Genomic DNA, 13,356 nt, shown 5'->3' with positions numbered 1-13,356 from the left:
ATAATAATAATGATACGGGAAATAACAAGGGAAGAGAATACAACCGCTCACCACCTGCCAACCGATACCCAGCCCGACCTGAGCAGTGATCTAGCCCTTCCAGGTAACTGCCCCCAGTTTATATACTGGGCATGACATGCTGTGGTATGGAATACACCTTTGGCTAGTTTGGGTCAGGTGTCCTGTCTCTGCTTCCTCCTGGCTTCCCTTCCTCCCTGTCAGAGCATGAAACTCAGAAAGTCCTTGAGCAGACTTGGTCATTTGAGCAGTAACTAAAAACATCAATATTATCAGTGCTGTTCCCAAGCTGAAAGTCAAAACCACTGCACCTGCTACTAAGAAGGACAAAAGTGACTGCTACTGATCAATCCAGGACAAGGACCCTGGCCACATTTGAGTTCCTTTCCTCAGAAGTGGCTGTGACCAGCTGCTCACCTGCACTTCAGATGTGCTGTGTGGCACACAAGTCCTCACTTGGGTCTACTTGCCCCTTTAGGCACGACTTGCTGTTTGGGGGCAGGACTTGGAAGCAACTAGGGAGAAAAATCTGACAATTTCTCCTGGTGAAGATCCCTAGGGCTATCTGGTGAGAGGCTGAAAGACAAGCTCTTTCTGAAAAGTCTTTTCGCTCCTCACAGGCCTCTGGTGTGGTGAGACATCTGTCTCAGGCCAGAAGAGTTAGGGCGAGGGACATGTACACCCCGAGAGTGACTTTTGGACATGGCCATAATGCAGAGGGTTGACCAATGTACAGGGGAGTTGTACAAGGGGATTAGAGGAATTCGCTTGCTTAAGCAGAAGTATTGTCTGTACCTATCGTGCCTACTAAGCAGAACAAAGGCACTAACTATTGATAAGGAAAAGCAGACACCTGGTTCTATTGACAAGGAAAAGCAGACGCCTGATTCTACTGATAAGCAGCTATTGATAAGGAAAAGCAGATGCCTGAATCTGCTGATAAGGGGGAGAAGCAGATGGTTTATGGCTGGGACCAAACCCTAAGGCCATACATGAGGACTAAAAGGTGAAAAGTTCAAGAAGAGGAAGACTCATTTACTTCATCTTGAAGACCCCTACCCACAGGAGGAAGACTCACCTACTTCATCTCGAGACCCCTGCCCATGAGGAGAGCGGACACTGCGCAGGCGCAAGGGACCTTCTAGATCATTTTAATACAAAGCTGGGATAGGACATGAATATGTATAGGCATATTGTGCAACCTTATGAATAAGGTTGAAAATGAATAACTTTATGAATAAGGTTACACAATGAATAACTTTAGAGAATAAATGTAGAGGGTAACAACACTGAGGTACGCATGACTTTGAGGAATTATCCCCGTGTGTCTCAGCGCTGAATAAAAAGCACACTTACTTTACAACTTCAACGAGTTGTGGAGTCAATCCACTTATCAGCCACACAAGCTGCTGGGGGCAACAGCCGTGTCAGCCTGATATTTCTATTCCTTGGCACTCACAACAGGGGTGACACTGGCCTTGATACTTTTTAAGTGGTGTGAAGCAGCAGTGGGAAGGTGCTAGGGCCTGAAGTGTTGTCAAACATGGGTTCTATCTTGCTCCCACAACACATGTGGCAGGTCTGAGCCTGATGCATAACTTCCAGCACAGCCACTCTGGCAGCTGTCCCGCTGCCACACAGCAGCCAGTATTTCTGCCTGGTATCAGTGAAGTGCATGGGAGAAGGGAGCTCCTATCCTGGTTGCCTCCACGATGTCACCATGGCATGGGCAGAGGCTGCCACACGAGCTGGAAGAGCTGAGGGGACTTAGAGATAACAGGTTTTAAAAATTATTACTACTTTTTTCCCATCCAACATTCTTTGGGTGCTCTGAAGCAAGGCAGAAAAGGCACCTGGTGTCAAAGCAGTCCCTGATGAGGCAGGATGGCTTTCCAGGGTTCACCGTTACCTTTTAGGCTTTCAAAGAGTCGCCATTCCCTCCCCACTCCTTCCCGCCGACACAGTATGGTCTGGATAACAAGCAACCAGTCTCCCCCCCATGCCTCCCTTCCTATGCTAATGCCTCGGTGCGCTTCAGGTTCACTGGTAAAGGACGGGGAGGAGCCGCAGAGCGCCGGCCAGCCATCACACAGCCGCGGCGCACGCGCGGCAGTAGCACCCAGGCAAGATGGCGGAGGAGGAGTAAGTGTGGCGTGGCGTGGCGTGGCGGTGGGGCTGGTATCTGCTGCCATCCGCGCGGAGTGCGCGGAGGCAGCGTCGGGGACTGCGGCGGGGTAGGTGCGACGGGGTAGGTGCGACGGGGTAGGTGCGACGGGGTAGGTGCGACGGGGTAGGTGCGGCATTGTTGTATGTGACCGGCTTCTCCTTCCCCGCAGGCCGAGGAGGCGGATCCCGCTGGTGCCGGAGAACTTGCTGAAGAAGAGGAAGGCCTACCAGGCCATCAAGGCAACCCAGGCCAAGCAGGCGCTCCTCAACAAGCGCAAGGTAGGGGCTCGCCAGAGGAATGCGGGGCGGCGGTCCCCGGCCCGGCGGTGTAGCCGGGAGCTGACGGCGTGGAGGAGCTGGCTGCCGGCGGCGGGAGCCTGGTTTTAAGGAATGGCAGTTCAAAGCGGATTTGCAGCGCTGCTGCAGTCGTCTGTCTGCGTCTTTCGGAGGAGGAAACCGTGATTCCTTGCAGGCGTACAAACGGTCTGAGGGATGAGTCTTCTCTGCGGGGGGAATGCCTGAGCCCTGCGGGTGGGCAAAAGTTAGGTGCTGACACTGTATTCATAGCATGATGATCCTTTGAGTTATCTGTTGAGGGGAAGCATAAGTCTGTTTCTTAAGTGGTTGAACATTTTCTCCGTGTGTCTGTGAAGCCTGTGAAGAGGACAGAACTTCTTGGCTTGTTATACTGAAACAGGAGCTTAATGAAGACTGGGTTGTTTCTTTTAGGTCAGTGATTACCAGGGTGCTTGTATGTACAGCCACACGTAATAAAATTTAATACTTCTGAGTTGTTTTGTTGCGATGGGATTAACACTGTCTGAAACTAGTTTACCTTTGCACCATAAACCTTGATGGAGAAGGTGTGGTTTTCTGGAGCACATTTAGAGTTAGCTATCTGTCATGAGCTAGGTAAATCTGTTAGAGCATAGGTCATCATGAAGCCTTTTTCTGCATGTGGGGTGGCACATGTGCCTAATACAGAGACTCTTTGCACGCAGCATGTGGCTTCCAGGCTGGCAGAGCATAGCAAACCTTTAAGAATTGCTGAGGAATGTGCTGCTATATCTCGGATAATATAGCAGGTGCCTGTCTTGGAAATGGTTTAAAGCTTTCCCAGCGACTCTGTTCTGTGGATTTGATGCTGTTATGTGCAAAGCTCCAGCCATTTTTGGTAAATACTGCATTTGTGTTTTTTAGATATCTCAGTGGCTTGCTGTATTTCTAAGGTAGAAATGGAGGCATAAGCAATAATGTTAAATAGCTACATGTAAGATTCTCATTAGAAAAATTACCTTAGTGATGAGATTTTGAACAGGGCTTCTTGTTTTGAAAATTCAGAATAATTTTATAGGTGATATATAAGGTGAAATAGAAGACACATAACATCAGATCCTTTAAATTTAAAATGACATAACAATTTAGACAGTAGTGCATGTAAAATATTAGGAGTTGAATATGCAAGGTAGTAATCATATGATTAGGTGTATGTACTTGTTCCTGAGCTAAGGATAGGCATTTAAACATCTTTAAAAAAACAAGCTCTAAATTTTACCATAATTCTGAATTTATTTTTTTTTTAAGTGCTCTGGATGTTCTGTATTTAAGTTAGTGATACATAATAGTTATTTGAATGCTTGGATGTTGTTTGTTTTGTTGTATGTTTGTCTTAATAGAAGAGGACTTTAAAGCTGTTTTTATTCTGTGGGATGGTAACTTTGAGTCACACCAGCGTATTGCTGTAGCATCTGTTCTGCAGACACATATGTTGTTTCTGGCTCTCAGTAGTTGGCTGAGCTGTGTATGCAGTTCTGAAGATCTGTCTTGTCTGTGGCAGCAGGTGCTTTCATTTGATTTCTCCTATGCCTAGAAGTATTCTAGGTCTTGTTCTGTTTTTTCTAGTGTATTTTTTTCTTAAGGGGAAAAACTGTCAGTCAGTTCACTGTTCATGAATTCTAGCTAGCTACTTCTAAATTTGTATGTTGTTCCTCAGTTCTGTCTCTTGGGCTTAGATTACCAATTTTATTTTCTTCTTGCTTTTCTTCAGAACTGGAAGAGTATAGTTCATCAAGTTCTGAATTTCACTTTTCCTTTGGAGATACAAACCCCTGAGACTGCTGGGAAAGGTGATGACCTTTTATCCTTTTGCCTTTAGCACCAGAAGGGAAAACAGCTTCAGTTTAAACGCCTGGAGGCTTTTGTTCGAGATTCATGGCGCAAACACCAAGATGACACCCGGCTGAGGCGAATGGAACAGAGACCTCTGCAGACAGCTGTTCCTCAGGAGCACAAACTAGCCTTTGTTGTGCGGATTGCAGAGTAAGAAACTTGTGTTACTCCTTACCTTTATTACTGCTACCCTGTGTATGTATCATATGATGTCTAAACAAAGGAAGCATGATCAACCTACATATCTCCTTGCAGGTAATCTGAGGCCTTTTGTTGCTGTATTAGAGAAACCTGGTTACTAATAGTATTTGTTTTCTGACTCAGTATTAAGGGGGTGAGCAAGCGAGTAAGAAAAGTGATAGAGTTGCTGCGGCTCAGAAAAACTTTTACTGGAATGTTTGTTAAACTGACTCCATTATTGCTGAAGATGCTGCGGATTGTGGAACCGTATGTCGCATGGGGGTAAGTACCAGTCCTGTGACTTAGTAATAGTTTGCATGTAAAGGTCATAGCTTTTCGATTCTTCACTTGGTATCACAAATCCATAGCTGGCTTTTCCAGTAATGGCCCAGACTTCATCAGCTTTGTACCTAAAAGTCACTATTATCCCTTTTCTCATTGTTCTAAATAGAACTTAGTCACTTTCCCACCAGGGAAGTAGGACAGGCTTTCCCTGTGTCTCGTATCTCTGTTAAAAGATCTGATTTTTAATTTTATACAGGCACCCTAACCTGAAATCTGTACGAGAGCTCATCCTGAAACGGGGCCAAGCCAAGATTAAGAAAAAGAGGATGCCTCTGACAGACAATATGCTGATAGAGGAGCATTTAGGTGAGGAGGAGAATGAAGAATTGAGGAAAGAGGAGGATGTTATGAGTTTGCAATGTGACCTAAGAGGGAGGGAGAAAAAACTTGCAATACCTGTATATGGAGGTATGGCAATTCTGCTGTAGTGTGAGGAGAGATAATACAGTTGGCATGTTATGTACATCTTGGCGGGAGGGGGAAGGGAGCAGGCAGCTTTTTGTTATTTTACTGATTTCTGGTTGATTGTTTTTTAATTTTTTTTCCCTGCAGGGGACTGTGGTATTATTTGCCTGGAAGACCTTATTCATGAGATCCATTCAGCTGGGAAGCATTTCAAGAAAGTCACAGATTTTCTGTGGCCATTCCATCTGTCAGTGGCTCGCTATGCTTCACGTAACAAAGTAGGTTTCCTCAAGGAAATGGGAAAGCCTGGCTGCAGAGGCGAAGCAATCAACCAGCTTATACGTCAGCTGAACTAGTCAGGTGAGGAATGCCTATTGTGTAACTTCTGAATCTTATCCTTTCTTGAGTTTCCTGAGAATAACTGCCACAGGACATGAGGGGGGCTTCTTTTTGCTTCTTCACTCTACAAAAGTGATGCGTGTGGTAGGGAAGATAATGGAGACTGTGGGTCCTATTAGGTGTCAGCAAATCTATTTAATACCTCCATAAGGGTCTGACTCCTGGGAGACTGCATTCATGTGACTTCTTTTTTCTTCTTTGCTGCTCTGCAGGGTCTTTGTGAAAACTTAAGGATTTGGACCCTGTTCCTTCTCACATGCAGTTTTCATGGACGCTATCTCTGTCCAATGGTATGCTCTAGCTGTTGACTGTATATATTTTAATGTAAATTTCTCTATAAAGAAAAATACACAGATGGTTATAAAGATGGGACTTTGGGCTGATCCTTCTTAAAGTAAATAAATTGTGTTTGGTACAAGGAAAAAGTGATTTGAATTCCCTGGAGCAATCTGACTTCTGCATCTCTGCAAAACAATTTTTTTAATACTCATCACTGCTGGCTCTATACCTGTCACTTCCCAATCTCATATCTGGTATAAAGCAGTGGTTGTCAGTTCCTGATTTAAATGTGGTACATTTGATTTCCACTCACACTTTCCATCCTGTACTCCCCAGTGGAAACGCTTGAAGCTTCATGCCTTGAAGTGCACTTCCTTAAGGCTAGAGGGATGGTGCAGTCAACTTTTTAACATATATTGCTGACAGGCAGAAGGAAACATGAGGTGTTCCTCTGTTCTAGCCGTAGTAGTGAATGATGTAATGTTTTTGAAGTACCTAGATTGTATTTATTTTAAAAAGCAATGATTTTCATGCTAGTGATTTACAGAAGGCTGCATTTTCACTTGTGCTAGGTTCACACTGCTGGAGAGAACTCAAACTTTGTAATAGAGTGATAGAGTACATATTTAAAGTTGTGGGGTTTTTTTAATAAACTTTTAAAAATACACTGTTATAGCAGGAAGGATTGTGTGTATATGACTCTAGAAGAGTGGAAAGAGGTAAATACTCTGCTTCAGCAGAGATTAGTGAAGGACATGGACAAAAAAAACACTGAAGAGCCTGAACATCTGGTTTTAAATCTCTAGTTTCTTCTAGTGTAAAAATGAGCAAAGAACACAGGAGCAGTGCTGTTTAACAAATATGGAAGGCACTGTGCTGAATGTTTAGGTCACTGTGACTATACTGTTCCTTGAAGGCTTTAAGTGGGGGCAAACAATCCATGAATGGATTTCAGAGTGACTCCACAACATTCATTTTGAGACTAAAAGGAACCATCTAAAGGATGAAGTACTACAGACTGAATTAGAGAGCAGTATACAGTTTCAACCTTTATTTTGTAGAACAAGAATTACAGACATAGACAATGCTTGAAAGACATTAGAGACATATACATACTTAGTAAAACACCATCCCCCAATCTCAAGCCCAACAGTCAATATACAAGGCTTCATCTGTAAGATTTTCCTGATAAAAAAACTGCTTTCATTGGTAAAGAGGTACAAATCACTTTGGAATTGTTCTGCCAATTTGTTTTAGGATTGTTTCTGGTAATAAAACAGCCCAGGCTTTTGCACAAAAACTGGCATGTCAGGAGTGAGGTTTTCTGAGAGTAAACTTAAGCCTGCTAATAGATTGCAGTTTGTAAAAAAAAAAAATACTGAAGTGGCAGGATCTGAGGAAAATTCTAGCAGTTAATCTCAGATTCAGGCAGTTTTTCTATTCTGCATGTTTAACACATTAGTAGTTTAGCTCATATGTTTAATAAGAGTTGAAATATCATAGTGAATACCTTATTTAGACCTTTAGAAACAATGTCAGCGTGGTCTAGTGTTACCCCACATCATCACAAACACATTGCCTTTTTTCTGTATCAGCAAAAGCAACAGTAATGATGGGTTCATGACTTAGCTGCCCTAGGAACAGAAACTGTACAAGGTAACAGGGTATGTACAACCCCCTGCTGCATGTTTTATGGGAAGGAATCTTTTTTGTAAGCCACTGTGCTGTTCACTTTGTGGATTGTAGTAGTGAAGGAACGAAGACGAACCTCTTCTGAATTGGCTATGAACTGTGGTCCTGACTCTTCCCACTTTTCTGGCACTGCCAAATCTTTATCTGTGTATATGAGCAAGTCAAAGGCACCTGTAAATAAATGGGAACAAATTAACCCATGCATAAGAAGATGGAACATATAGAGTTGAGACATGTACCAAGGTTCACATAAATTACACTGATAGTAGTTCTGGGAAAAGGAATAGTTGAAATATAAAAAATTAAGTCCTGGTTATATTCATATGTAGCCATTTTTGTTTTCTCAAGCAAGTGTGATGTGAGGGTTTGTTTTTTTTAAATGTGTTAAAATGTTCTGGAGCGCTTCATATGAATTCAAGAGTTACTTACACAAGTCTATCCACAGCTAGCCACAAAATAATTATTTATGAAAGCTTACATTCCTCGGAGTACCTATACTAGTTTCATTTAGTTAAGCTACTCCGAGTTCTGTCCTCGTCTCAGTCTAACAAAATGTGGTCCCAGAAATGTGGTGGTATATGACATGTAATAACTAAAAAGCCTCAAAGTTAGCAGAAAATATTTTCTAAATTAGGAAGGTTGAGGTTTCTAGTAGAAGTAACTGATTTCTTTAGTGAAGCCAATACTCACAGGCAGTTTCCAACAGTGGCAGAAATGTTACTGTAGCAGTGATTTGTCTGATAACAGATCGAATTTCATCTTGAATAACTTTCTGAGATTTTTCTCGTGGTTCACTGGAAAAATAGGAAAACTCTGCTAAGAAAGAAGTTTTTACCATCCTGGCAGTTTTCTTCAAATATAGTTCTCCTAATTCAGCTCTGTTGGTCTGTTTATTACAGAATTTTTATAGTAGTTACTAAGGCCTAGGATAGGTAGGCTTAGAAAGTGATAGTTTAGTGTTGTGAAGCTTCACAGTATTTGTAAGGAACTGTGACATTTATTCTCAGTCCATAATGGATAAAAACATTTTGATGTAACAACAGCAAAGTAGCAGTACTTAAGGGCATATACCTGGTATGGGATTTTATATACTTCGTTGAAGATTAAAAAATCAAGTTCTGATCTCATGCTTTACAGAAAAAAAAAAAAAAGCACGTGAGGATTATGTTTGCTTCATATAGTTTACAGTTTACAGACAAACGTAAGGATGAGCAGTAAAAAAGAAGGAAGGCTTTGTAAGGTTTGAAGACACATCTCCCATGCTCAGTGAGCAACAGCTATCTCAAAATGCGCTGAGGAACCAGAACAGCACAGATGCACATGGCATGTATCATCTTATATCTGCATAGCTACTAGATACAGGGAAGAGCAGACAGAGGAACACCATTACTCACTTCTCATCTTTTGCAGTTTTGTCACACTCGATATCAAACTGCCACCGCTCCAGAACCTCATTGTTTTCAATACTCGAGATGACCACCACGAGGCGCTGCACAATGCACTTGTACAACCACTCTGAAAGAACACACAACAGTTACTTGCAGCGTGCAAAAGATGAGAAGCACGGGCAGAAATACTTCAAGAAGGGCAGAGCAGCCTTCTGCCAGCAGTAGTAGCTTGGCAGCCTGAAGAACCCCCCTCAGCTCCCCGGCCCGGCCTAGGCCTCTGCCACCTTTCATCTGTTCCACCACATTGTTGAGATAGTTCTTCAGCTCGGGGTCGGTGGTGATGAGGAGAGTGAGCCCGTACTTCTGGACGCGGGTGAAAGTCTCGGGGGGGTAGATGCCCCGCTGATAAAGGATGCTGTTGATTCCATAGGCTGCAACAAGGAGAAGGTAAGGGGTGTGTGTGTGTGAGGCAGCCACAGTCCCTCTTCCCTGCCGGCAGCCATGTCACCCTACAAGAGGCCTATTAGCCGCCAGTCCATTCTTTTTCCCAGCCTGGTCCCGGAGCCCTCCGCCAGTTCCTTCTGGCAGCCCCTTACAGAAAAACTCGGCGACGATCTCGGCGCTGCCCCGCAAGGTGATGCCCTGCTGGTCCCGACCCACTTGCTTGGCCATGGCAGCTGAGCAGACACTGCTTCCCCGCCGTTTGGTTCAAACCGCGCCGAGCCGCGCTCCGCTCTGGCCTGCCCCGCCTCTTTCCGGCTTCTTACGTGGCCGTCGCAGCGCACGCGCACCAGCAAACCCGCGCCTCCCTCCTCCCAGCTTTCACACGGCCGTTGGGGAGCGGATTCTTAAGGCGTGTGCGCATGCGCGGCAGGCGCTATGAGCATGAGCGGTGCGAGGCAGTGTGGTGGGGCGTAACGGAAAGTTCTTAGACGTTGTTTTGGGGTGGCGCTGTGGCGCTGTTTGCTGGCAGAAAGCGTTGTCGGGCGCTGATTCGGCAGCGGTCTGTTAGGGAAATAAGGGCCTTCTGGTGTTTAAACTTTGCATCAGGCGGCGGTGCTGTTGTGTGGCGCTGAGGGAAACACAGCGTGTGAGTGGAGCGAGTCCTCACCATGCAAATGTTGTGGAAGGTCGGTTTCAGAGGCTGTTCATATGCATTCGTCCCTGTGAAGAAGGCACTTCTGAACTTAAAAAAAGATACTTCACAGGTACAAATGAAATTAAGCGAGTACATCTTTTAAGGGTGATTTTTGGTAGCACTCAACTGTGTAAACTGGGAAGTAGCTATCGAAAATAGAAGCGGTCTGTTCTGTGAATGCTGTCAAATGGCAGGCAGAAAGAACCTCGGAAAGCCGGATGGAACACACTTTTCCTTCCCTTAAATCTGTAGGTTAGCAGGTAACATGAAAAGAAAGGATTTGTCATTTGGAAATGTAGGAAACCCACAAGCTCATCACTCAGGGCACATCTGCCCTTGTGGTGAGGCTGCCACAGGGCGGTTGCTAGTTGGTAAAAGCACCTCAATCGTGTTATTACAGGGGCAAAGAAGACACTGCAGCTAGCCGTAACTATCACACGGAGGAGACTGTCCGAGGTTAGCAGGTAAGAGACAGAGTGAAACAGCAAGTACATGTGAAGTGTTGAAATATTTAAATAGAATCACGAAGAGGGGAAGCTGTAGTGTGCTGGGATACTAAGTATGTGGCCAGCCAGTCAGCTGGCCACATACTTCCTATCAATCAATAGGCAAATAAGTGAAATATGAATGGATTTGTTGGGAATGGAAGAGCTGCAAATGAAATCCTTCACTGAATACAATTTTCTGAAGGTTCTAGAATGAGTAGAAATTATCATCTGTGACATATCTGTATTAGATGTCCTTATTGACCTCAAAACAAAGGGATCAGAACAGGCTTCAAATGAAAATGACGTTCAAAACTGATACTTAAGCCTAGGATAAAAACTGCATGGTCATTACATAGTTCAGTAGACCAGCTGCTAAAGAGTGAGTCAATGCCACAATTGTTTATTTTGTCATAATAAATGGTAAAAACATACCAAAAAGGCAAGACTTTCTGTTGGTTCCAGTTTTGGCTCTAAGAGGAATTAGTCTGTGTCAGTGTTCACTGTGCTGTTATTAAAACTAATAGTATATCCTGAAATCATGCTGAAGTCTGAATAATTTAGTTTGGTAACCTAGAGGACCTTTATCTTGGGTCTTGATCATTAGTGGTTATGTTATATGTTAGTCTTCTGAATAAAATATTGTGATTGTTGTATTTCAAAGCCTTATGGTAGTAGAAATCATCATATACTCAGGCAATTACCGCACATATTTTTTTTCCGCATGTATCTCAGCACCATATGATATCCATATGATAGCTCCATTGTTGCTTACTGGCCACCTTCAGATATAGTTTAAAGGGGGCACAGCAGAGGAAAAGGCTGGATACACGGCTACTGCCTTCACCGCTGCTGTTAAACCCCTTCTACAGTAAGGTTAGGGCGATCGTTGGGGTACTAAAGGTGTGAGATGTTATAATTGTCAACGGACGGGACATTTTAAAAAGAAACAGTGTAAAAGAAATTAGTTCAGCAGCCCCCCTCTCCCCCCCCACGGGGTTACTGGTTTTGCAGATAAATGTATTAAATGTAACAAATTCGGACACAAGACAATTGAATGTTGTTGCTTTGCAGCCTGGCTTGCCTAGCCCTTCAATGGTACCTCAGGATTGGGATTTAATAATTGATCTAAAAGACTGTTTTTTCACAATTCCTCTACACCCAAGCAATTGTGAAAAATCTGCTTTCTCTGTCCCAGCAATTAACAAAGGAGAGCCTGCTAAGAGGTATGAATGGGTTGTTTTACTTCAAGCTATGAAAAATTCTCCTGTTATTTGTCAACTGTATGTTGCCTGGGCATTGCAACCGATCCAACAAAAACCGCAAAAATGTGTAATCTACCACTATATGGATGATATCCAGACAAAGATTTAAACAAGGACCATCTGCTCTGCCTGCTACAGTCAGAATTAGCAAAAGCAGGACTGGTAATCGCACCAGACAGGGTGCAGCATGAAGCCCCTTGGAAATATCTGGGGTGGATCATTCCCAGAACTGAAATTAGGCCTCAGGAAGTTAAAATTACTGCACAGATAAAAACCTTGTCTGATGTGCAGAAATTGATGGGTGATATTCAATAGATCTGCCCATTGTGTGGAATCACAAATGATGATCTGACTGATCTCATGCCCCTTTTAAAGTGAGTCAAAAGCAAAAAAAAAAAAAAGGATTTCTATCAAAAGCTCAGTATGAGGCCTTAGATCACATCATGACAAAAATCACTACCTCTTATGCTTCTCAATGGAATCCAGATTTACAGGTTATTCTGTTTATTGTCAACAGTATTATCCATTTAGTCTACTAGCATAGTGGGATCTTCAAAAGACTGATCCTTTATGCATTTTAGAATGGATTTTCCTATGTAAAACTGTAACTACTCGGTTAGAAGTATTTGCTCTTTTGATTGTACGAGGTCGTTCACGTTGTCAGGAAATTATGGGCTGTGATCCATCGCAAATTTGTTTGCCACTTACTAGAGTATGGTTAGACTGGGCACAACAATCTAGCTCTGCTTTTCAGTTTACTCTGATAGGTTTTGTTGATTCTCTTAGTAGACATTTTCCACCTCATGTTTACAATGCTGAAGAATAATCAGTTTGAAGATACCTTTTATCCTAGTAAACCTGTTGTAGGATTAACTGTCTTTACAGATGCAAGCAAAATCAATCACACAGCCTGTTTGGCAAACAGACAGTGGTTAGAAAGAGCAGAAAATACTTGGTCATTTTTCCAATTCACTACAAACACTAGAGCTAAGTGCTGTTATTGCAGTATTTCGGTGGTGGCCTAACACCCCCCTTGTCAGTGATTGAATGAATTGAAATTTGAGCTTAGGACATCCCTTTTACGAATGTTTTCAGTCCTTCTTAAAGTGAAGGGAGCAACCTTTTTTACATTAAAGTAAAAAAAACAACCAACCAAACAACCAACCAAAAAAAAAAAACAAAAAACCCCACCAAAAACACCACCACCCCACCCTTCCCCTCCCAAACTCTGACAGTTGCTGCCGCGGCTTCGAAGACTGAGGACAGAGATGAAGATGATCCTTTTGACTCAGGCCCTCTTGCTGCATGAGGTTCTGATGCCTGATAATTCTGATACTGATCTGGAGCCTATTCATCTGGAAAAGGAGCCTGATTTATGTCCCCCACATCCTCATGTTAAATGCACAGCTGTAAAGGAAGAAGTGAGA

At 43.3% G+C, this 13,356-nt stretch overlaps 2 protein-coding genes across 2 annotated transcripts; one reads left to right on the top strand and one right to left on the bottom strand.

Annotated features, from left to right (window-relative positions):
- The first annotated feature begins 2,043 nt into the window (after positions 1-2,043).
- Positions 2,044-6,111, top strand: RPL7L1 (ribosomal protein L7 like 1). The gene is made up of 7 exons (XM_061372119.1): positions 2,044-2,160; positions 2,355-2,463; positions 4,340-4,503; positions 4,678-4,815; positions 5,075-5,184; positions 5,431-5,643; positions 5,895-6,111. Exons 1-6 carry the CDS (start codon positions 2,147-2,149, stop codon positions 5,637-5,639), a joined length of 744 nt encoding a protein of 247 aa, XP_061228103.1. The 5' UTR covers positions 2,044-2,146; the 3' UTR covers positions 5,640-5,643; positions 5,895-6,111.
- An 873-nt stretch (positions 6,112-6,984) lies between these two features.
- MAD2L1 (mitotic arrest deficient 2 like 1) lies at positions 6,985-9,776 on the bottom strand. The gene is made up of 5 exons (XM_061372118.1): positions 9,638-9,776; positions 9,326-9,472; positions 9,048-9,168; positions 8,344-8,447; positions 6,985-7,824 (listed from the first exon to the last, which is right to left on the bottom strand). The coding sequence occupies exons 1-5, from the start codon at positions 9,711-9,713 to the stop codon at positions 7,652-7,654; spliced, it is 621 nt and encodes a 206-aa protein (XP_061228102.1). The 5' UTR covers positions 9,714-9,776; the 3' UTR covers positions 6,985-7,651.
- Positions 9,777-13,356: the final 3,580 nt, after the last annotated feature.

Source organism: Neopsephotus bourkii, unplaced genomic scaffold (genome assembly GCF_033783945.1).
Source record: "Neopsephotus bourkii isolate Nb327-2 ecotype Australia unplaced genomic scaffold, CSIRO-AGI_Nbou_v1 NB_1598, whole genome shotgun sequence".
NCBI classification, from domain to species: Eukaryota; Metazoa; Chordata; class Aves; order Psittaciformes; family Psittacidae; genus Neopsephotus; species Neopsephotus bourkii.
Note: the sequence above shows the minus strand (reverse complement) of the source record. Positions and strands in the feature narration are given on the sequence as shown.

What these genes read in the sequence shown, in the direction of transcription:
- RPL7L1 (XM_061372119.1), top strand. An exon ending in TTTGTTGTGCGGATTGCAGA is followed by an intron (nt 4,504 to 4,677) that starts GTAAGAAACTTG and finishes TTTCTGACTCAG; the next exon opens with TATTAAGGGGGTGAGCAAGC. An exon ending in GAACCGTATGTCGCATGGGG is followed by an intron (nt 4,816 to 5,074) that starts GTAAGTACCAGT and finishes AATTTTATACAG; the next exon opens with GCACCCTAACCTGAAATCTG.
- MAD2L1 (XM_061372118.1), bottom strand. Translation starts at nt 9,713, where the DNA reads ATGGCCAAGCAAGTGGGTCGGGACCAGCAGGGCATCACCTTGCGGGGC. An exon ending in TGTGGTGGAACAGATGAAAG is followed by an intron (nt 9,169 to 9,325) that starts GTGGCAGAGGCC and finishes GTGTTCTTTCAG; the next exon opens with AGTGGTTGTACAAGTGCATT. An exon ending in GCCACTGTTGGAAACTGCCT is followed by an intron (nt 7,825 to 8,343) that starts GTGAGTATTGGC and finishes ATTTATTTACAG; the next exon opens with GTGCCTTTGACTTGCTCATA.